Genomic DNA, 24,852 nt, shown 5'->3' with positions numbered 1-24,852 from the left:
TTTGGAAAGTCGTTTGTTTATTGAATCTTTTAACACACACAATGAATATATCTCTTCTCCTCGGCTCCAATACAATACAGCACCCTTCTCACTCCGTTCTCAGGAATGCATTTTGCGAATAATCCAACCTCCAGCACAAAATTAATCAGCTGACGTACCCGTACGTTACTTTGAACTTCCCGACATTCCCACGCGCGCCTGCCGCAAGCTCCTTGACCGTGCCCGCGGAGCCCACTAGACCCGCAGACTCGATGTCCGCGATCATGTCACCGAGCTGAAGAACGGGCAGATGCCAATGTAAACACAGCATCTCCCCGTTCTGCCTAGTGACAGTGTCACTGATCTCTGCTCCCTGTCATCGGCAGCAGCGATCGGTGTTGTGTCACTGCTAGCCCATCCCCCCCACCGTTATAATCACTCCCCAGGACACACTTAACCCCTTCCCCGCCCCCTAGTGGTTAACTCCTTCACTGCCAGTGAAATTTTATAAAAATCTGATTGCTGCCATTACTAGTAAAAAAAAAAAAATCTTAATAAAAATGTCATAAATCTATCCCCTATTTTGTAGACGCTATAACTTTTGCACAAACCAATCAATAAACAGTTATTGCGATTTTTTTTTTTTTTTTTTACCAAAAATATGTAGAAGAATACATAATCGGCCTAAATTGAGGAAAAAAATGTTTTTTATATATATTTTTGGGGAATATTTATTGTAGCAACAAGTAAAAAATAATGCGTTTTTTTTTCAAAATTGTCACTCTTTTTTTGTTTATAGCACAAAAAATTCAAATCACAGAGGTGATTAAATACCATCAAAATAAAAAAAGCGGGGGAGGGGGGAAGGACGTCAATTTTGTTTGGGAGCCACGTCGCACGACCGCCCAATTGTCAGTTAAAGTGACGCAGTGCGGAATCGCAAAAAGTGTTCTAGTCTTTGGCCAGCAAAATGGTCCGGGGCTTAAGTGGTTAAATACCATTAAAAGCTCTATTTGTGTGAAAAAAACGATACAAATTTATTGGCACTGGAGACACTTGGTCACTGAAGACACAGGAGGGAAAGGGGTGACTGGAGAAGCTAGGGTCACTAGAGACCCAGGAATCAGCGAAGACACAGGTGCACATGGGGTCACTGAAAACACTGGGGTCACTACTGAAGGCACAGAAGTCAATTGTGAAGGCACAGGAGGGCAAGGGGACACTGGAGACACTTGGGCAACTGAAGATACAGGGGTGACTGGAGACACTGGGGCTACTAGAGACACAGGAGTAACTAAAGACAAAGGAATGCAGGAGTTGCTGGGGTCACTGGGGGTCGTTGGAGAGTACTAGGAGTGGTTGGGGAGACAGGAGTAAAGTGGGAAATAGAGATGCTGGAATCACTAAAAGCTTGAGAGCAGGTTCTCTATTTTTCAGTCGGAAAAAGTTCAGATTGGAAATTCCAATCGTCTGTAGCAATTCCGATGCGCAAAATTCCTACGCATGCTCGGAAACAATTTAACGATGACAATTTGGCTTGGAAAGCACTGAACTTCATTTTCTCGGCTCGTTGTAGTGTTGAACATCACCGCGTTCTGGACGGTCGAAAGTTCACAGAACTTTTGTGTGACTGTGTGTATGCAAGCCAAGCTTGAGCGCAATTCCATCGGAAAAACCATCCAAGATTTTACGGACGAAAATTCTGCTTGTGTGTACGGGGCATAAGACCGCACCTGTTTGTTGATTGGCCATGGTGCTGGCACGTAGACCCAATGCTGGATCGGGGAGGAGGAGAGACACGGTCTGCCAAAGAGAGGAGTATAGTTCTTGGATTGCAGAAAACTTTCAAATGGATGATTTACAGGGTTGGTTTATAATGTATCTAAACTCTATATACTGCCTTACTTTTCTTTCTGTTTTTTTATTCAGTTTTAAAAGTGGTTAATTAGCATCATTTCTGCCCATGAAGAGACTAGCATTGAAGTTGGAACAGGTATTATCTATAAGAAAGGCAAAAATAAAGCAAAACAAGAAGAAAAAAATGCAACAGTAGTAAATTGAAGTGGGAATGACACCGTCAGGATCCAGGGGACCCGGAGAGGCTCCTTTAGTTTTAGTTTATTTTTTCATGCTTAATCCCCTTTTATTTTCATCTGATGATCCTTCCAGTAACAAACTTTCTGTCCTAAGATTAATGAGGGCATTTAGAATCTTGCTGCATTTCTAGCAGAATCACGTTTTTTTTCCTACACTACGTCACCACGTTCTTGGCGGTTGGAATTTGGTGTGATCGTGTGTACGCAAGACAGCTGCAGCAGAATTCCGGCAGAAAAACCTTCAGAGTTTATTCCGACGGGAAAACCGGTCAGGTGTACAGGGCATTAGGCAACTCCATTGTTTCCTCCAACTGTCATATTAGAAACTGTTTAGAGCGGTCTTCATGAAACCGTGTAAATGTTCTTTTGGGCTGATTTGTGATTTGAACGCTGGCGATTTTCTCTCTTTCTCAAAGAAATAGATGTATTTATATTTTTAATAAAATATCAAACATTGTAGTGCTTGGCTTTGTTTTCATTTTGCAAGAAGCCCCCCAATTTACATGGCCCTGCCCTCTCTATTTCTTTTTGACATTTTTATTTATTGTCATTTTGGAAAGAATCGTGAATGAGAACCAGGGCCGTTTTGTAAGGCAGGGCAAAAGGGGCAGCTGCCCTGGGCCTTGTCATTGTTGTGGGGCCCAAAGTAGGTGCTTCATACTTGCCAAATATCCCGGTTTAAATTTCCTCGTTTTAGTCCCGTGCTGTGTCCCAGATGACTCACCTGGAGACCCTGTGTTTACATGTAAATTACCGACATTCATATGCAAATAGAGGCGGCCGGCAGCATTGATATGTATATCAGCCCCCCTAAGGTCATATCCACAGTAATCTCTAGCAACCAATCAACAAGCAGAAATCATGTGCTGTAACCTCTAGCAACTAACCAGTGAGATGTAATGTGTTCTGTAACCTCTAGTAACCAGTCAGTGAGCGGTAATGATACACTGAAACCTGTGGCAACCAATCGCAATAGCTGCCTGATCTGATTCAGTAAACTGATTTTGAGTCTAGCTGCTATGTCTCAGAGCAGGTGGCGCGCGAGACTGCATGGGGAGGGGGCCCCCAAGAAAAGTTTTGCCCAGGGTCCAATCAATATTAAAGACGGCCCTGATAATAACACCTGTAGGTTCATATTGCTGTTTCTGTACCATTGGGAAAATTGTATCTCCACTGCTGTGCTGTGTGATCACAGAAAGTAAACAAAATCTCCTTAAGGAGAGGACACAGACTAAAAAAAAAAAAATGACACATTTGTAAAAAAAAAAAAAAAAAAAATACAACTAGATTAGTGGCCTCCAAACTTTCTCCACTGCCGTGTGGTCACTGAGTCTTGAAGTGAGCAAAACACACATTTATATATATAAATAATAATAATAATAATAATAAATATATATATATATATATATATATATATATATATATATATATATATATATATATATATATATATATGGCCGATATATATATATCCTTTACCTGCACAGGCAGGTTTTTTGTTAATGTGAACTAACTTTTTTGAAGTAGTTAAAGTGGAGTTCCACCCATTTTATATACCTGATGTCACTTGTATACCCACTGATCATGCTTTTACTAATGGAAATTGTTTTTTTTTTTTTTCTGGCATGTAAATACATTCTATTTAGGGTTTGACCCGCACTTACGGCTTTTCCCTGCCTAGGCGATTACGTCACTAGGCGATTCACCTGGGATAGCAGCATCATGAATCCCAGGAGTCCTTGCGAATCACCTACTGATGAAATCTTGCGTTATCTACAGACAGTAAAAAACGCAAACGTGTCCGATTGACATGTTGCTATAGCAATGGGGCAGGAGCTTCCGCTGACATTGCTATGACAACCTGTCAGCAAGATGGAGAACCGAACAGCGGCATTACTGCGCATGCGCGAAATTGGGAGAAAATCCCGGAAATTAAGACAGGAGGGCTTCAGATGTCCACAGCTTAAATGGAACCTGCCTGCTTCCGAGATCAATAGGTACAAAACTATTTTTAACCAGTTGCCGCTCGCCCACCATCAAATGATGGCGTCCGCAGCTCTTTAATTATGTGATCAGCTGTGTCCAATCACAGCCAGTCACATGTAAACACAGAGATGCCGCTAGTCGGTGCTCCTCGCTTCACACGGTTAGACCCCTTTCACACTGGGGCACTTTGCAGGCGATACAGCGCTAAAAATAGCACCTGCAAAGCGCCCTGAAAGAGCCGCTGCTGTATATCCAGTGTGAACCCCCCGAGGGCTTTCACACTGGAGCGGTGCGCTGGCAGGACGGTAAAAAAATCCTACTAGCAGCATCTGTACACCGCTCCTTGAACTCCTAGACTCCTTGAAATCAATGGGGCAGCAAGGCTATACCACCGGAAAAGTGCTGCTGCAGCAGCGCTTTGCAGTGGTTTTAGCCCTTTCTCGGCCACTAGCAGGGGGGTAAAACTGCCCAGCTAGTGGCGAATACTGCCGCTAAAACAACTGTAAAACGGCTCTAAAAATAGCCGTGCTTTGCCGCCAACGCAGCTCCCGCCCCAGAGTGAAAGGGGCCTTAGAGTGTGTGACGAAGAGAGACAATCAGCGGCATCTGCTCGCAGGGGGACATTTACATCTACACTGATTACATGTGTTTACAATTACAATATAGCGCCAACAGTGCCAGCAATCAGTGCCCACCAGTGCCAGAAATTAGTGCCCCACAAGTGCCAATCAGTGCTCATTAGTGATGCCAGTCAGTGCTGGCTAGCATTGCCGCCTATCAGTGCTGCCCATCAATGCCCTTCACTGCTGTCCATCAATGCCCATCAGTGTCGCCCATCAATGCCACCTAACAGTGCTCAGTGCCACATATCAGTGCCACCTATCAATGCGGCATATTAGTGCCTTCTCTTCACTGCCCATAAGTGGCAAATCCTCAATGCCCACCAATTCAGCCTATCAGTGCCGCCTGATCAGCGCACATCAGTTAAGGAGAACAATTACGTAGTTACAAAATTTACTGACAGAAACAAAGTAAAAACAAAAAAAAAAAAAAGTGTGAAGAAAATGATAATGATTTCATCTGGGTACAGAGTAGCCTGGCCCCACAATTATCATTCACGGATTGACGGATTGAGCAGGTGGTGACCATAAAGTGGAAATAACAAAACGTTTACAGTTTTAGGAGGCATTACTATAAGAAGATGGAGGGAGAGAGGTGTCTACGCGTTTCAGAGGTGTGGGACTTTGGGAAGAGAAAGGGGAGGAAACATGGAAGGGGCAGAAGGAGAGGGGGCTGCAGCATAAATGAGTAGGAAAGAGAATAGAGGGGGAAAAAAAAGAACTAAGAAGTCAAAAGAAAGCGGGGAGAAGAATGGCCCAGTGGCAGGGGTGGAGGTCAAGGTTAGAACTGAAAGGTAGGGGAAGATTAGAGACTTGTTTCTGTCAAAAAAGGTACCCATACATTCATTCTCTTAAAGGGGACGTATGGGGTATTTAAAAAAGACCAACATCTCACCTCTATGTGCTACAGCATCGCTCTGTCTCTCGTAAGCACTGAGGGATCACATGACCTTTGATTGCTCAGTTTTCAGTCTCTTTGAAGCGGACAGCAGTGACTGTCAGTCACCGCTCTCCACTCTGCCCCTCCAGCTCTTGCTGGAGCACTTGGGACTGGAGAGGGGAGAAGGTGCAGCTGGCTTCAGCTTAGAGCTGGAACCAGCTGTCACTCAGGCAGCTGGGTGGATCCTAACAATATAGTCGGGATCCTTCCATAGCCTGTAGTGGCTCTGTGAGGTCATCGAACAGTGGGTTTAGCTCGCTATGAGCTGACTCTGGGTCACAGGAAAGTGAAAATAAGTGCACTCCTGTGACCCAGAAGATAAGTATGACCAAATTTATGACCATACTTCACTTCACTAATGTTTCCTGTTTAGCCGCATACAACCTACACAGCCATTTAATAGCCATTTGAGGCTGAGCAAGTCTGACTTTATTATTATACCTTGATATTATTCCACAGGTAGTCCATAGTACATAGCAAAGTATCCCCCCTCCCGTTAAGAGTACAAATTATTTTGCTCAGGTACTCAAACTTTCAAAAATATTGATGTAAATGAAAATTCAAAGTTCTTATATATAAGGCCGTTTGTAAAATATATATACAGGTCTGTCACATAAAAAAGACATTTCCATTTAATAATTTGCTATTTGTGACTTTGATGATGAGCCAGGCCGAGTGTGTGTTTGGGTGTACCACAGGGCATCGAACCACACAGTTTACATCACAGTGAATATGCCCACTGTTTACAAGACAAACCTTGCTTTCTCCATTTCCTTCAATGATTTCACTGACATGATCCTTGGCATCATCTCCGGTGTTTCAAGTCCAAAAGGCTTTTGCTTATCCCAGTTTTGGGAAGGCTCCAGATCCGTGGCATACGGAGGAACAGCAACGGGCACATAGGCATGTAAAATGACATAGTGACCAGTAAAAAGAGCAACTGTGTGTGTGTGGAAAGGGCATACAGTACTTACATTCACCACACTATACCAGGCCTACCAGAGGGCATATTGGATGAAAAACAAAATCCTGCCATAAATCACAAGCAATAACTTTTATAGATTTCTCTTTACACCACCAAAGTGTGCAGGCCAGTGTTGATTTTGCTTCAATTACTAGATATTTAATTTTTATAACATATTCCAAGGCAGTCTACACTAGGGAAGGGTTTTGGAAACCTTTTATGAAATCTTATGAACCGTGCATGTTTTATGGATAAACATACAAGCAAAAGTGCATCAAACACACCAAAACAAAAGTTCAATCGAACTTAAAGTGATTGTACTTTTTTTAGGTAGAAATAATAAAACATTTTTACTTACCTGCCCTGTGTTATGGTTTTGCACAATATCCTTCTCTTTTCGGGTCCCTTTTCGGTGCTCCCGGCCCCTCCTTCCTGTAGAGTGTCAGCAAGCTATGGGAGCACCTGAGCCGAGTAACAGCTCCCTGTGTCCATTCAGACATGAAGCCGCGGCCAGGCCCTGTCCCCTTTCTCTCCTCATTGGCTGACTGACTTTGATTGACAGCAGCGGGAGCCAATGGCGCTGCAATGCTGTCTCAGCCAATGAGGAGGAGAGTCCTGGCTTGCCGAGTGTCTAGTGCAGGGATATGCAATTAGCGGACCTCCAGCTGTTGCAGAACTACAAGTCCCATGAGACATTGCAAGACTCTGACAGCCACAAGCATGACACCCAAAGGCCGAGGCATGATGGGACTTGTAGTTTTGCAACAGCTGGAGGTCCGCTAATTGCAGATCCCTGGTCTAGTGCAACATCGCTGGATCTAGAGGGGGCTCAGGTAAGTATTAGGGGGACTGCTTCACACAGAAGACTTTTTATCTTAATGCATAGAAAGCATTAAGATTAAAAAAAATAAATAAATAAACCTTCTGCCTTTACAATCACTTTAAATAGAATGCAGCTTATCAATTCTTAGATGTGGTAGCTGCATTCCTTTTTTATTCACTCTGTTACCACACTTCCTGTCCTAGGATGACAACGCTCACTCCCTGTACTGTATCTATGAAGTAGCAGCATTGTCAACCCAGTGCAAATAATTGGACTATAAAACACCTCCCGCTCTTCCTAACAAAGGGGGATAGATGTTCTATAGCGCTATCACACTTCCTGATCAGTTTGTATGCAATAATACTGCAGAGTGGGCACAGGGCAGTACTAGATTTCTGGCAGGATCAACTTTTTTTGCACTTATCTAGTAGTTTTAACAAAACATAACAGACCAAAAGGAAGCAAATAAGAGAAGTTAATTATGACAATTTACATATACATTAAAGAAGTCATAAACGTTCCATTTAAAAAAATTTAAATAAATATGCCTATACTTACCTGCTCTGTGCAATGGTTTTGCACAGAGCTGCCCTGATCCTCTTCTTCTGGGGTCCCACATCTTCTTTGGGTGGCCCCACGGAAAGCCATTTTCCAAGGGGGCACTCATGCGGGCTCGCTCCCAAATCCCGCTGTCTGGGTCAATGGACTCGGCCTCACCCCCCCACTCCCGTGTCACAGCTTCTCATCGATGGAGCAGCCCAGAGCCAATGGCTCCTGCTGCTATCAGTCTGTCCAATGAGGAGATCCCTGGGGGGAATCTAGGACCCTGGGGGTCCTAGTAGATCAGGGATCTTCAAACTACGGCCCTCCAGCTGTTGCGGAGCTACACATCCCATGAGGCATTGTAAAACTCTGACATTCACAGACATGCCTAGGCATGATGGGAATAGTAGTGCCTGAACAACTGGAGGGCCGTAGTTTGAAGACCCCTGTAGTAGAGGATAGGCTCAGCAAAGGCATGCAATGCCAAGCTGCTGCTAACAAAGCAAACAGAATATTGGCATGCATTAAAAAGGGGATCAACTCCAGAGATAAAACGATAATTCTCCCGCTCTGCAAGACTCTGATCCGGCCGCACCTGGAGTATGCTGTCCAGTTCTGGGCACCAGTCCTCAGGAAGGATGTACTGGAAATGGAGCGAGTACAAAGAAGGGCAACAAAGCTAATAAAGGGTCTGGAGGATATTAATTATGAGGAAAGGTTGCGAGCACTGAACTTATTCTCTCTGGAGAAGAGACGCTTGAGAGGGGATATGATTTCAATTTATAAATACCGTACTGGTGACCCCACAATAGGGATAAAACTTTTTTGCGGAAGGGAGTTTAACAAGACACGTGGTCACTCATTCAAATTAGAAGAAAAGAGGTTTAACCTTAAACTACATAGAGGGTTCTTTGCTGTAAAAGCAGCAAGGATGTGGAATTCCCTTCCACAGTCGGTTGTCTCAGCGAGGAGCATCAATAATTTAAAAAAACTATTAGATAAGCACCTGAACGACCGCAACATACAGGGATATACAATGTAATACTGACACATAATCACACACATAGGTTGGACTTGATGGACTTGTGTCTTTTTTCAACCTCACCTACTATCTAACTATGACAGTGGCTTGGAGCCATTGAGCTCGTGCCCTTTGCTGGATCAGATCAGGCTCAGGTAACAAAAAAGGGGGGGGGGGGGGGAGCTGCAGCACAGAAGTTTTTTTAATTGAACGCATAGAACGCACAAATGTGAAAAACCTTTACCAGTCGTAACGATATCACGTCATCACGTTATGAACGTTCAGATTTTCCGACAACTTTTTCCGGCCGTGTGTATGCAACACAAGTTTCGGACAAAATCCGTCAGACTAAATCCAACGGATTTTGTTGTCGGAATGTCCGACCGTGTGTACAAGGGCTTAGACAAGGCTACCCATTCAGTGAAGCTCTTCTATGTGGGGCCGAGGTAGGTGTCTATTTGGGGGCTTAAGAATTTAAAGGACAACTTTGTTAAAAGTAAGGTTCTCTTCAAAAGCAGAGCTCCACCCAAAAGGGAAGGTCCACTTATTCCTCCCTTTGGCACCATATGGGGCAGGGGGGGGAGAGCGGGTACCTGATTTTGACAGGTAGCCACTCCCACTTCTGGCTGGTTTGGCTCCCCTCCTCCTTCCCCCACCGCCGGGCCAGTCACAAAGTGCAGTGTGCTTCGTGCATCGCAGTAGGGACCCAACTGTGAAGCCGTAAGACTTCACTGCCAGTTTCCCTTACCCAAAATGGCGGCGGGTGAAGACACCGCTGGATTCCTGAACAGGCAAGTGTCCCAATATTAAAAGCAACAGTATTTGTAGGTGCTGACATTTGCTCTGCTTAGTATGGAAGAGACCAATTGGTCTACAAAGTTTATTAGAGAAAATACAGATTGTATTATTAAAACAAAATGCAAAAAAATACATTTGAAAAAGTGATCAAAGAAGATCTAATTTCATATTTTATTATCAGGAAAACAAAACAAAATCAGCTGATTGTTTACTGTTGTCCAATTCTCATGTTTACAACTCTTTCCCCCAAGCTTTTTTTTTTTTTTTTTTTTTTTATTATCAAATGCCCACATAGTTAAATGTACATTTTAGATGGCAATAGACTGCACAGCACTGCAGAAGGTTTGGGTTCTTAAAACATAATAATACAAAGATGTCTTTTGTAAAGTCAGTGCTATGATGATCTTCGACCTCTATCAGCCATACATGTGATACCATGATGCCCTCTGCTGGCAGCACAGCATCTAATAGTTCAGAAATGTGTAATAGGAAAGTCTTACATACCTCTTGTTGGACCTCATTTCTCTTCCTGTTTTTTGCTTTTTGACTTTGCATGATTTGTGTCTGTTTTTGCCATTCTTTAAGAATTTCTTGCTTCCTTCAAGGAATTACAAAGTGTATTACGAATACAATGGAAATAAGTTTTCCACTTAACATAACTTATTAGCAATTGCTTCTAATGATCAATAGTATGTGTATAGGTATTCTAGCTCATCACACAGCAGTAAAAATGTACAGGTTATTTATGAATTTATCTTTGTTAAAGCCCAACTCTGGGAATATTTAAATTATTATACAAGTTTGTACAGTTTAAATGATCCTTTGCAGTGTAGATTAATAGTTTGTTTTGTCTAGAGGACAGCTATGAAGCCTGCTTTGGTCTTGATAAAGTCAGGACCAGGGACCAACTGACAACTCATGGGGCCCCCAGGGCAATAGGAGATTATGGGGCCCCCGGGCAATAGGAGATTTTGGGGCCCCCGGGCAATAGATTATGAGGCCACACAGTATACACACACACATAAAGGCCTGGATACTTTCCTGAATGTACATAATATAACTGGGTACTAACATAGGTAAAGTTGATCCAGGGAAAATCCGATCACCTCTTGGGGGATCAGGAAGGAATTTTTTTCCCCTGCTGTAGCAAATTGGAGCATGCTCTGCTGGGGGGTTTTTTCGCCTTCCTCTGGATCAATTGTGGGCACAAAATTGGGTATTTTGATTATACGATTATTTTTTATTTTATTTATTTGTTTTTAAGGTTGAACTGGATGGACTTGTGTCTTTTTTCAACCTGACTATGTAACTATGTAACATACAGTATACACACACAGACACACAATATACACATACAGTATACACACACACAGAATACACATATACACACTGGAAAGGTACTGGAGAGGCAGGGCAGCTTTATAACATTGAGATTTTTTTTTTTTTAAACACAGATTTTTACATACTGTCTCTGGTTTCATTGAGGCTAGCAACCTTGATGGGGCCCCTTAGTGGCATGGGGCCCTCGGGCAGTGCCAGAGTACCTGAATGGTCAGTCCACCCCTGGTCAGGACCTTAGACTGCTGGAGCACAGGGGAGAAGAAGCTGTAGAGAATGGTCTAGCTGCTGGGAGGAATGGAGAATCAGGAAATAAATCTTCTTCCTTGTGGGCTTGGACCAAAATAAGTAATTAACCCATGCAGTGCAGGCACAGCCCCAAAGCAAGGGATCATTTTTTAGTTGCCCAGAGAAAATTGAGTACTGTCCGTGATACTTTTTTTATTTGCACTAACATACAATTTTTCAGGACAAGCTTTCGGGGTATGTCCCCTTCTTCAAGGTCCAAGCAGTACTGATTTACACATTTTGTAAGCAGAATGTAAAAAAAAAAAAAAAAAAAAAAACACATTTAGTTGCCCAGAGTTGGGCTTTAAAACAGTTGTAAATTGCTGAATAAATACATCTGTAAGATAAAAGGCATAGTGTGCTAGTATGCACTGCATATCTTCTCCTGTCCTTTTGTCAAAGAATTGCTGGCAATGATGCCACTCCCATTCAGGTTTAGGAGATATTCATGTTATCTACATGTAAGCCTTATTATAGGTTTATCTGTAGGTAAATATAACAAAGCAGGCTTTACAACTACTTTAAAGTGTGCTAATTCTGTCAAGATACCTAAAAATAGGATTTTTTTTGTTGTCATACTTACCTGTAAAATCCTTTTCTTGAGTACTTTATGGGACACAGGGTTAGGCTAATATTCATTACCTACTGGGTTATATGCCATCTCTAGGTGAATGGACACTGGTAGACAAAGTCTTAGACAGGAAGTGATCCCCTATATAACCCCTCCCATACAGGAAGTACATCAGTTTTTTAGCAAGCACTGAATCCTCAAAAAAGATGGGAGGGATCTGTGTCCCATGATGTACTCAAAGAAAAGGATTTTACAGGTAATTATGACAGAAAATTCCTATTTTCTTTTTTGTACATCATGAGACACGGATTTAGGCTAATATTCATTACCTACTGGGATGTCCCAGAGCAATAGCCTTGAGGGGTCGGAGACACACTGCAAAACAACAGCCATCAGACCTTATACGGCAGCCCACAGTACACTGCGGGCGAAAGCCAAATCCTGGCCGGTCGAACATCTACTTGATAAAATCTTGTGAATGTATGCACTGAAGACCAGGTAGCAGCCTTAACAATCTGAGCCACAGATATCTGATGGCGAAAAGCCCAGGAGGTTCCTACACCCCTGGTAGAATGAGCTTTCACCCTAAAGGGAAGAGCGTTACGTTTCAGACCATAGCCCTGAATGAGTAATTGACGGACCCAATTAGCAATGGAAGCTTTGGAAACTGCCTCCCCCTTCTTGGGTCTTTTTGGTAAAACAAAATAAGGAGTCTGATCCACGGATCTCTACAGATCTAGACAAATAAACCTTGACTGCCTGGACAACATCCAAGGAATGCAGTCGCCTCTCTTCCGCCGAAAAAGGCTGAGAGTAAAAAAGAAGGTAGAATTATGTCCCGATTTAAATGAAAGGCCGACATCACTTTTGGCAAAAAGGATGGAACAGGTCGTAACACGACCCTGTCGTGGTGAAGGATCAAGTATGGTTCCCTGCATGAAAGAGCCACCAACTCCGACACCATTCTAGCCAAGGTGATGGCCATCAGGAAGGCTAGCTTGCATGAAAGCAAGTCTAATGAGATTTCCTTGATAGGCTCAAATGATTGTTTCTGTAACACAGACAACACCAAGTTCAAGTCCCAAGGACACATAGGTGACCTAATTGGTGGAAGAAAACAAGTTGTCCCCCGCATAAAAAGTTCGGACCAACGAATGGGAGGCTAAAGGCCTTTGGAAGAACAAAGACAGGGCCGAGAACTGACCTCTGATTGTACTCAAAGCCAGTCTGATTTCCACAGCTGACTGTAGAAAAGAGAGAATTCTCCCAATCACGTATTTCCGAGGATGCCATTTTCTGGCTTCACATCAAGCAATATAATTCTTCCAGACCTTTCTAGCATTCACTAGGGTAGACACCACTGGTCCTGAGTTGCCACGATCCTTCAACACTCTGGCTTCAATAGCCATGCCGTCAAATTTAGAGACTGTAAATTGGGGTGGAATATAGGGCCTTGAGACAGTAGAACGGGGCAGCGTGGAAGCGTCCATGGCCCATCTATTGTCAATCTCACAATCTCCGAGAACCAGGGCCTTCTGGGCCAGGCTGGTGCCACCAGAATGACTGGAACCCCCTTTCTCCGAATCCTGCGCAACAAATGTGGAAGGAGAGGGAACCCCTCTCTCTGAATCCTGTGCAACAAATGTGGAAGGAGAGGGATGGGGGGGGGGAGCATAAACCAAGGAGTACTGGCTCCATGGACCTACCAGAGCATTTGCTCCGATTGCCAGAGGATCCCTTGTTCGGGACGCAAACTGCTATAGCTTGTTGTTGAACCTGGATGCCAATAGGTCGACCTCTGGCCATCCCCAACGCTGGAAACCATTCTCCCGGGCAGATCTGCTGGTGGCTGAGATAATCTGCCTCCAGTTCTCTACTCCCGGAATATGGACTGCCGATAGAATTGGCACATCCCTCTGCCCAGGCTAGTATGTGGTTCACCTCCTTCAGAGCTGAACGACTCCTAGAACCGCCTTGGTGGTTTATATAGGCCACTGCAGTCGCATTTTAAGACTGAACCCCGATAGGGCAGACCTGAAGCTCCATCGTCCAGGACTGTAGGGCCAGACGTACTGCCTGTAACTCCAGGATGTTGATGGACAGGTTCTGTTCTGTCCTTGACTATCTCCCCTGAGCTGTGAGCCCAAATAGGGTTGCTGCCCAGCCTGAGAGACTGGCATCTGTGGTCCGTACTCTCCAAGTTACCGGGAGAAAGGATCTTCCTTTTCGCAGGTTCTGATCCTGCAACCACCAGCTTCGGCCTAAGCGTGCCCGAAGAGATAAGCACATTGGATAATCCAGGGCTTGTCCTCACCTGTTCAAAGCCAAAAAGATGTCTTGTTGTATAGGCCTGGAATGGAACTGGGCATAGGGCATTGCCTCGAAGGAGGACACCATCTTTCCTAGAAGACTCAAACAGAGCTGAATGGAGGGTTGTCTGGTGTGCCTTATCTGATGCACCTGATACTTCAGGACACAGATCCTTATGGGTGACAAAAATACCCTTGCTTGGACCGTATCTAGGATCAGATCTAAATACTTCATACTTTGAGCTGGTCTCAAGGCTGACTGTTTGGTATTAATGACCCAGCCCAAGCTTTCCAAATATCGCACTGTGCAGGTTATGCTCTGTTCTAGAGCATGTAGTGAGAGTGATCTCCGAGCAGGAGGTCGTCCAGACACCCGAGCACCAAGATCCCTTGGGCCCTTAAAAAACCCAGTACTGATGCTAGGACCTTTGTGAACTGGGGAGATGGGGCAAGCCCGAACACTTGGTGCTTCTCTTCACAGGAAGTAGAGAACTCTTTCCTCTGGAAATCTTTTGGATATATTTGTCCAAATCATCACCAAACATTCCCCATGAAAGGGGAAACCTGGCAATAACTTCTTACAAGGACGCTCGGCTGACCAGTTCTTAAGCCAAAAAAGTTTGCTGATATGTACAGACAAGAGAGAGTCAAATGTGAAACCTGCTGTATTGAATCCTTTCAGGCATCAACAACAAAACACAACGCTCAAGGAATATCAGTCTTATTTTCAGCAAGATCACCCTCCTGGTTAGGTCTATAAGGCCATCTGACCTGATCCTTTAAGGACAGGCAGATACAATAGCTGCAACAGCTGGCTGAATAGCTGAACTGGTCAAAGAAAAGGAAGCCTTTAATAATGACTCCAGTTTCTTGTCAACAGGGTCCTTCAAGCCCTGTGCGTTACCCACCGGACAAGTTAAGTTCTTCTTTGAGGAAGAGACTGCTGCATCTACGGCTGGCATGCTCCACTTCTTGACAAACTTTTCATCCATGGGATATAAAAGGGAAAACCTCTTAGGGAGGAACAAAAATCCTGTCAGGATGTTCCCAATCAGCATATACCGCCTGTTCCAACAGTGGGGAAAGCCTGTGCAGCCTGAAGAGGCCTCAGGGATCCCAAAGAGGACCAGGGAGGCTCAGTAACTTCTGCAAGAGGCAACTTAAAGGCAGAACGAACCACCTCGGTAAGAGTCTGGATCAAAAGCCCCTGTGGCTGAGAGGCAGACACTGACACCAACTGGATATCCTCTAGTCCAGATTGCTCAGAAGCAGACTCACCTGCCAGGCCCTCCACAGAATCCTGAGCTTTTAGCTCTTCCCCATCCTCAACCCATTCATGCTCCAGACTAGGAGGCTCAGGGGAGGGGGTTCTGTCACGCTTCTTGGCACACTGTGGGATGGAGGCAATCATGCCAGCAATCCTGTGTTCTAACCCGGCTAGAGCTAAGGACAGTTCATCCTTGGTGATAAAGGGTACAGCAGCAGCATTGACTGTAGACACAATACCAGATAGGCGCAGCGGCTCAGATTGCCTGGAAGCCTCTGGACTTTCAGGGGATACAACACTAGGGATACGATTAGGTTTGTCAGGAGTAGGGATGGGCAGGGATGGACTGGCCATTGGGACTACCGGGAGATTCCCGGTGGGCCGATGGCCAGTGTGGGCCGTTTTCAGCCGCATTTGCGGTGCACGGCGATCTACCCGTCAACAGCTGCCTGACGGGTAGATCTAAATGTATGCAGAGTAGCACAGGAAGCGCCGGTCGGTAATAAGTTCTCTATCATGTCATGCAGCGCTGCTCGCTCCCCGGCAGCCCCTTCTTTCTTCTCGTCTATCCCCATTGGCTTGTAAGATCATCTGGGATAGATGAGAAGCGAGCAGCGATGCGTGACATGAGAGAGAACTTATTACTTATTCCATACTGGCTAGTAAGATCCCTATAATGTGTCCTGTGATGTGCCATGTGCCCTGATGTGCCCTAATGCGCTCTGATGTGTCCTGATGTCCTGTACCCTGATGTGTTGGGCTCTGTACCCTGATGTGTTGTGTTGTGCTCTGATTTGCTGGGCTCTGTACCCTGATGTACTGTACCCTGATGTGTTGTGCCCTGGGCCGGTCTGGATGAAGTCCAGGGCCACATTTTTGTCCCAGTCCAGCCCTGGGGACGGGCTTTATGTTTGACTCGAACATTGGCTGTTCGCCGATTAGTTAACAACTTTGGGTGTTCGTGGCAAATTCGAAAGCCACAGAACACCCTTTTATGCCACGTACACACGATCGGAATTCTTGTCGGAAAAAGCTCTGATGGTTTTCCCGATGGAATTCCGCTCAAGCTGTCTTGCCTACACACGGTCACACCAAATTCCAATCGTTTAGAACACAGTGACGTACAACACATATGATGGGACTAGAAAAAGGAAGTTCAATAGCCAGTAGCCAATAGCTTCCATCTTGTAGATGAATCTGAGCATGCGTGAGTTTTGGCGTGTCAGAAATGCATACACACGATCAAATTTCCGATAGAAAGTTTTTCCTTTGGGAAAATTGAGAACATGCTATCAATTTTTGGCTGGCGGAAATTCTGACAGCTAAATTCCGATGGAGCATACACACGGTCGCATTTTCCGATGAAAAGCTCTCATCGGTCTTTTTCTGGCCGGAATTCTGATTGTGTGTACGCGGCATAAAAGTCTATTGGAGAAATCAAAAGTGCTAATTTTAAAAGCTTATAGGCATGGTATTGTCATAAAAAGTGTTTGGGGACCTGGATCCTGCCCGATGTATTAATGCAAAAGAAAGTTTTAAAAACAGCCGTTTTTTCGGGAGCAGTGATTTTAATAACGCTTAAAGTGAAACAATAAAAAGTGTAATATTCCTTTACATTTCGTACCTAGGGGGTGTCTATAGTATGCCTGTAAAGGGGCGCAGGTTTCCTGTCTGACAGCAAAGTCTGACAGTAAAATGACATTTCTAAAGAAAAAAAAAAAGAAAAAAAAACTCGCGGCTATAATGAATTGTCGGTCCAACAATACACATAACAGTTCATTGATAAAAACGGCATGGAATTTCCCCACAAGAGAACCCCGAACCAAAAGTTAAAAAAAAAAAAAATGCGTGGGGGTCTCCCTAAATTCCATACCAGGCCCTTCAGGTCTGGTATGGATATTAAGGGGAACCCCACGCCAAAATTTCCAAAAAACAAAAAAAAAATGGCATGGGGCTCCCCTAAAAATCTATACCTAGGGTCTGGTATGGTTTAAGGGGAACCCCGCGCCAAAAAAAAAAAAAAAAAAATGGCGTGGGGTCCCCCCAAATATCCATACCAGACCCTTATCCGAGCACGCAACCTGGCAGGCCGCAGGGAAAGAGGGAGGGCGAGAGAGCGTCCCCCCCCTGAACCGTACCAGGCCACATGTCCTCAACATTGGGAGGGTGCTTTGGGGTAGCGGCCCACTTCAAAGCACCTTGTCCCCATGTTGATGGGGAGAAGGGCCTCATCCCCACAACCCTTGCCTGGTGGTTGTGGGGGTCTGCGGGCAGAGGGCTTAGCGGAATATGGAAGACCCCTTTAACAAGGGGACTCCCAGATCCCACCCCCCCTGTGTGAATTGGTAATGGGGTACAAATGTACCCCTACCATTTCACAACGAAAAGTGTCAAAAGGGTTAAAAAAACACAAGAGACGGGTTTTGACAAGTCCTTTATTAATTTCTTCTTCTTTCCGCTTCTTCTTCCATCTTCTTTCTTCTGGCCTTCCTTCGGTGTTCTTCTCCATCATCTTCTTCTTCTTCATCTTCCTCCACTCTTCTCGTCCCGCATCTTGCTCCGGCTTCTTCTCGTCCGACCAGTCATTGGGCGCAGGCGCACTGAGCGTGCAGTTTCTAACGGCGCTCATGCTGTTAGTGGCGGCACCAGCACGCATGCACGGGAATGATGTTACCGCGGCTCCAGCCAGTCACAGCGCCGAAGCCGCAAAAACTGGAAGTCACTCTGGGATAGATGGCGGTGTCAGACGAGGGGAATGAGGACCGCTTCAGAGGCTTCGATCTGAGGCTTTACTTCTTCTTTAATAGGGCTCACCAACCCCCTATGCAGCAATCCTGCTAAGCATCTTAGCCTGCCAAGCAACACCTGGTGACTCACGTGACCCAGGTAATTAAAAATGAACCACTAACTGGTTCAGAGCCTGCTCTGTGTCCCACAGCTGCCTTCTGGAAGCACTGCATGCTTGGCATACACAGCTTAATGGGAGCGGCTGTATTCGCATATGACACAAAGCTTTGTGCGCCCAATTAGGCTACGGTGCATGCGCAGCTCCGAATACGCACACCTATGGCATGGCCGCCAAACAAACTGCGGAGCACAGCAGCGTTGACTTGTGTGAATGCACGTGCGCCATGACGAACCAAGAGGCAAAATGGCGCGCCCTCGTGCGCCATCATTCAAGGTAAAAAACAACCAGACACAAGCAAAAAGATACTCTTTGCAAACAACCACAGCTAGCACACAGGTGTCCAGCCTCTAGCTAGCTCGACTGATTGTTACAATCACTGGGACACCCCACAATAAGCAAATAACAGGGTTTCACTTACCCATCCAGGCGCAGAGTAGCTTAGAAACGAAGAGCCCAATCTTCACCCCTCACGGCAGGTTCCCATCACTTGAGGACTTTAAGGAATGGGTAGCCTTTTCATGCTTAGGGTCCACTCCCCTGGACCTGTACAGCACCCTGCAGGAATGTCTTAGCTCGGTGGTGTCCAGGATTCCACTTTGCAGGATCCAGCGCCTGGAGGTCGCATTACAGGCAAAACCTCGTCTGATCTTGTGTCTTCTTTGCAAGGCTCAGGTACCATTTATCTAAGCATATTAAGCCGGTGCCAAATGGATCCGATCGGTCAATCCCTTGATTCATTTAGAACCGTTTGTGGGACTAGAGACCAGGAGCTCAGAGAGCTAAAACAAATGTGCCCATCCATCTTGCAGACACTGGTAAAAATTATGTACTCCTGCATGGGAGGGGTTATATACAGGATCACTTCCTGTCTAAGACTGTCTACCAGTGTCCATTCACCTAGAGATGCAGTATAACCCAGTAGGTAATGAATATTAGCTTAACTCTGTGTCCCAAGATGTATGAAAAAGAAACCGATATTTCTTTTTTTTTTTTCAGATGCTGATGCCTTGCTTTGAAAATTATTCTATACGTGTAGTAGCATCCCACAGCATGGTTTGTGTGAGAAACTATAGTGTATTTTCAGGAAGCACATATTTGGGTTATTACTGAAATTTACCTTAAACACTTGTGCGCTGCTCACTGTAAATTTACTGAAGTAGGGCAGCTGCTCTGCACCAGATCACATACCTAGTACATGATCTGACACTCCCAGGTCTGGGAACTTGCGTGCGCCACCGGCGACTCGCTCCTGCTGTGATCCCAGCAGCAGGTACTGCAGACCATGTCCACCGGCACCCACCAATTACACAGGGCACAGGCAGAACGACAATCTGCCTATGTAAACCAGGCAGATTGTCCTTCTGTCAGAAGGGAAGGCACTGATCCTGTGTTTCTGCTAAGCAGGAACATGGATCAATACCTTCCCCTAGTCAAAGTACCTCCCACACAGTTAGTAAGCACAACCTAGGCACACAGTTAACCCTATGAATGGCCCTTTTTTTTACCAAAAATATGTAGCAGAATACATAGTTACATAGGTTGAAAAAAAAAAGGCACAAGTCCATCTAGTTCAACCAAAAAAACAAAAAACAAAAACACTACAATCCTATACTCAAACCCCAGCAAAGCATGATCCAATTTGCTACAGCAGGGGAAAAAAAATCCTTCCTCATCCTTTTTAAGAACTGGAGCCCAAAACTGAATTGCATATTCCAGATGAGGTCTTACTAATGATTTGTACAGGGGCAAAATGATATCTCTCTCTCTGGAGTCCATACCTCTCCTAATACAAGAAAGGACTTTGCTCTATTTGTGTGGAAAAAAAATGATAAAAATGTCATTTGGGTACAGTGTTGCATGACTGTGCAATTGTCATTCAAAGTGCATCAGCGCTGAAAATTGGTCTGGGCAGGAGGGGGGTTTAAGTGCCCAGTAAGCAAGCGGTTAAAGAGTGGTAAAGCAATGATAAAACAAGCAGCGCTTTACTGCTAACGCACAAGCGGCCCCAGGGTGAAAGGGGTCTAAATGAATCACAAGTCAATCAAATAAAAAAATGGAAGCAGCTATGACCATCATTACAATAGCACAGCTATGCTTTGCGTGCGCAAACTCATTTATTTAGGTTCTGGGGGTTGGGGGGCGCAAAAATGCACTTTCGCCTATGTAGAAAAAAATCCTTGCACTGGCCCTGCATGTAACCTCTAAATGGCTGTATGCAAACATTGCCTCCTACCCTGGATGTAGCTGGTGTGTGTGCAGCATCATCGCTTCTGTGGAGTTCTGGCCACAGCTAGTCCACAAGTTTGTACGCAGCCATAGAACAAGGTGTTGCTGCATCCAGAGGCGGCATTTAGTCACCCCTGACCTCAACAAAACTATCCGCTGCTGGTCGGCCATCTAAATGTAGCCTTATGGCCTGTACACACGATCCGAATATCATACGATCGATCGTACGACTGTTTCCGCTTAATATTCGCAAGTAGAAATTGAATAGCTAAATAAAGTCATGAAAATTCTCGTACGACAGAAAAAAAAAAAAAAAAAAATCGGAAGTGATGTCATGTGTTGTAATGTATTTGTATTAAATTTTCGAACGACAATTATACTGACTAACCAAAAATTGAAAAGGAAAATTATCGTGCATGTCCGATCAAATAAAATCGGATGAACGGTCATGATCGGTTGTCGAAAGTAGTCTACACACGATCCGAAAATCTTACAATCCTTGCTCGGTTGACCATTTTTGTACGATATTCGGATCGTGCGTACGGGCCATTAGAGACAAATCTAAAATGACTACCAGAGAACACGACTACTAATTCATATAACGAATAGCAATGCATAAATCCGCTAAGCTATATTGCAAACAAGGAAAAAAAAAAACGTACTTCATTTTTTCATGAACCATGGCGAGCCGCTCCTTCTCTTCAGCATGTTTATTGGTTTTTGGTTTTCTTCTCTCTGCGAGTGTGGCTTGCCTATGTTCCAAGAAAATTATGGTTAGATAAATTAAAGCGAAACTTCAGTAATTTTTTCAACTTTCCATCTGTTAAATCTTCTGCCCTTGTTGTTTTAAACTTTGGATAGTAAAACATTTTTTTTTCTGCCAGTAAACCCCTTATACAGCCCATTTCTTGTCTGGTCATTAGCCTAGGCTTATGACATCATACACAGCTCTCGCTCTCACATCTGAGTTTGCCAGTAAGGGGAGGGGGGATGAGTCATAAGAGGGCCAATGAGAGCTGTAGAGCTGAAGGTGTGCCTCCTGTGTGTCGGTGTAAATCCAGGAAGTGAACAGGCAGCAGCTTCAGCTGCCCACTGTAAAAGTGGCTGCAGCCAGACTCAGTGGAGGGAGATTTCTGCAGCATATTTGGCAAGTTCAGAATCACAGTACCGTGGAACCTTGGATTACGAGCATAATCCGTTCCAGGAGAATGCTTGTAATCCAAAGCGCTTGCATATCAAAGCGAGTTTCCCCATAGAAGTCAATTGAAATTAAGATAATTTGTTCCGCATTGACTTCCATTACATGCAATACCGCATGTGGCCAGAGGTGGGGGGGTGCCAGAAAGCCTTGGAAATACTCAGGGACAGCTTGGTTGAACTCGGAAAGGCTTGGATACACTTGGGAACACAGAGTATTTTTGAGTGATTCCGAGTATATCCGAACGGCTCCAAACTATTCCGAGTGTCCCCAGCGCCCCTGCGGCCAAATGCGGTACTGCACCGCTCATTAGCTTGAATTCTGCTAGTTTTGCTAGACAACACTCGCAAACTGAGTCAGAATAAAAAAATAAAAATTGCTGGTCTTTCAAAACGCTTGTTACGTGTTAACCAAGGTTACACTGTATATATAAAATATTATGCAAAGTGGTTGGAGGGAAGCTTCAGAATGGCAAAGATGTTTTCATTACAAATTATGTTAGCAGACCGCAGTTCCTCTTTAACAATGGGGAAGGAAGATTCTCAAAAAGAAAGGAGAAGAAAACTCATTAAAAAAGAAACACCTTAACTGATATATTGTATGCACATTACAGAGCGTGGGTGGGTCTGGCCATATATTTGCACATTTTTTGCAATTTTAACCCCTTTACACCCAAGGGTAAAACAAATATTAATGCCTAGGCACAATTTTGCAATTGTGGCATGTGTTAGTAAAACCGTACATATCAACACAACTACTTTGTGCATCCAGCTGGATTATGCCTTTTTTTTTCTGGACACACTGGGCTTTCATTTGGTAATAAATGGTTATGGATATCTTTTGATTCTTATTATCAAAAGGAAAACTGGCCCAAAATAATAATAATAAAAAAATATATAATGATTTAAAACTTAGCTGTGTATTTAATGTTGTTATTACCATAACCTACCAAACAACAGAAAATAAATTCTCCTGCTCCTGACGATCGCAGCGATACCACATATGTCAGTTGTTGTTTGTACCCATAGTACAGCCCAGAAGCAAAAGTGCACTTTTTATGTTATTTTTTTCTACCTAAAACCACACTGATGCTAATTAAAAAAATAAAAAATCCTGCCTAAAATATAGTAACCCTGACACTAACCCTGACCTTTGCCCCTTACTTGACCCAAATATTGACCCTGGCACGGCCCTAGATCAAACACGATCTAAGTATTTTTTTATTTTATTTAATATATATATATATATATATATATATATATATATATATATATATATATATATATATATATATATATATATATATATATATATATTGTGAGGGGTTAGCTCGGCAGCGGGTGTGTGTGACCCCCTGGATGGGTTCACAACACAAAATCAGGCACAGCAGACAGCGTTGTAGGTGCAAAAAAAACAAAAGATGCGGTTTATTTCTGCTACATGCAGTGATACATATAACAGCCAAACAAAATAAAACATGAAAATAAATCCTGGTCAGCTTGACCTCTAACTACACACTTAGATTTCCCTGTCTAACAACTGAGAGCAGCCTTGTGCTGCCCCAGTCCCTGTCGTAGAGGTTTGCCACACAGGCGTTAACTCACCGCACAGAACAAGTGTCACACTCCCCAGTCTATACAACACAAAAACTGGTTCCAGGATGGAGCATCTCCCTAAGCATGCTGGGGTTTTTTGTAGAGGTCTTAATGAGCCCACTTACTTCAGCTGGGCTCATTAACTCTTCCCCTCTAATTGTAAAGGTCTGCATAAAGCCTGAATCTAGGGCACACATATTTCCCATCCTGGATACAACCAGGTGACTTTACCTGCGTGCTGCCACATACCCCCCCCCCCCTCTTGTTTCAACCTTGGGGTTGTAACACAAGCAGCCAGACACGCATGTATCCGAGACAAAGCATCCACATTCCCCATTTTAACACCAGGGCGATGCTTAACTGTAAAGTTAAATTCCTGTAGGGCCAGGAACCACCTATTTACCCTTCTATTGGTCTCCTTGTTTTGAGCCATCCACTTTAAAGGAGCGTGATCAGTCACCAGGTCAAAGTGCCTACCTAGCAGATAGTACCGAAGGGAATCTAGAGCCCACTTCACTGCTAAACATTCCTTCTCAATCGTGGAGTAATTTACCTCATGGGACTTCAACTTCCTGCTGAGGTAAATGACTGGGGGCTCTTCCCCGTTCCAGACCTGGGATAACACTGCTCCTAACCCAACGTCTGATGCATCAGTTTGTACCACAAAGTCCTTAGAGAAGTCTGGTGAGTACAACACTGGCTGGCTACATAAGGCTGTTTTTAAGGACTGAAATGCTTCTTCAGCCTCTGGGGACCATTTAACCATAACCGACTCTTTCCCTTTTGTCAGGTTGGTGAGGGGCACAGCTTGAGAAGCAAAATGGGGAATGAATCGTCGATAATAGCCAGCGATTCCGAGAAAGGCTCGTACCTGTTTCTTGCTGTTGGGACGTGGCCAACTCTGTATGGCCTCGACTTTATTGACTTGGGGTTTTATGACCCCCCTCCCAATAGTGTACCCAAGATATTTGGCCTCCTCCTGTCCAATGGTACACTTCTTTGGATTGGCCGTAAACCCAGCTTCCCGGATAGAGTCTAGGACTGCTTGCACTTTCGGCAAATGCGAGACCCAGTCTGTGCTATGGATAATCACATCATCCAGGTAAGCTGCAGCATATTTCTGATGGGGCCTCAGAATCTTATCCATTTTCCGCTGGAATGTTGCTGGTGCATTCTGTAACCCAAACGGCATTCTCTTATATTGGAATGCCCCATCTGGGGTTACAAACGCAGTTTTCTCCTTGGCCGACTCGGCCAGGGGAATTTGCCAATACCCTTTGGTAAGATCAAGAGTTGTCATATAGCCGGTCAATCAACTCATCTATACGCGGCATGGGGTAGGTGTAAAATTTTGTAACTTTATTTAATTGTCGAAAATCGTT

General features: G+C 44.4%; 1 protein-coding gene across 1 annotated transcript in view; it reads right to left on the bottom strand.

Annotated features, from left to right (window-relative positions):
• Positions 1-24,852, bottom strand: part of LRRC27 (leucine rich repeat containing 27) — a 92,557-nt gene that overhangs the window by 55,961 nt on the left and 11,744 nt on the right. Inside the window, exons 3-5 of the mRNA XM_077455558.1 lie at positions 21,340-21,429; positions 10,275-10,368; positions 6,378-6,520 (exon numbers count right to left, since the gene is read on the bottom strand). Of these exons, the coding sequence (XP_077311684.1) occupies positions 6,378-6,520; positions 10,275-10,368; positions 21,340-21,429 (327 nt within the window). The remainder of the gene's footprint in view (positions 1-6,377; positions 6,521-10,274; positions 10,369-21,339; positions 21,430-24,852) is intronic.

This window comes from Lithobates pipiens, unplaced genomic scaffold, assembly GCF_037356315.1.
Source record: "Lithobates pipiens isolate NorthernLeopardFrog02 unplaced genomic scaffold, aLitPip1_a1.2 Scaffold_25, whole genome shotgun sequence".
Classification (NCBI taxonomy): domain Eukaryota; kingdom Metazoa; phylum Chordata; class Amphibia; order Anura; family Ranidae; genus Lithobates; species Lithobates pipiens.
This window is presented reverse-complemented; position numbering and strand designations above follow the sequence as displayed.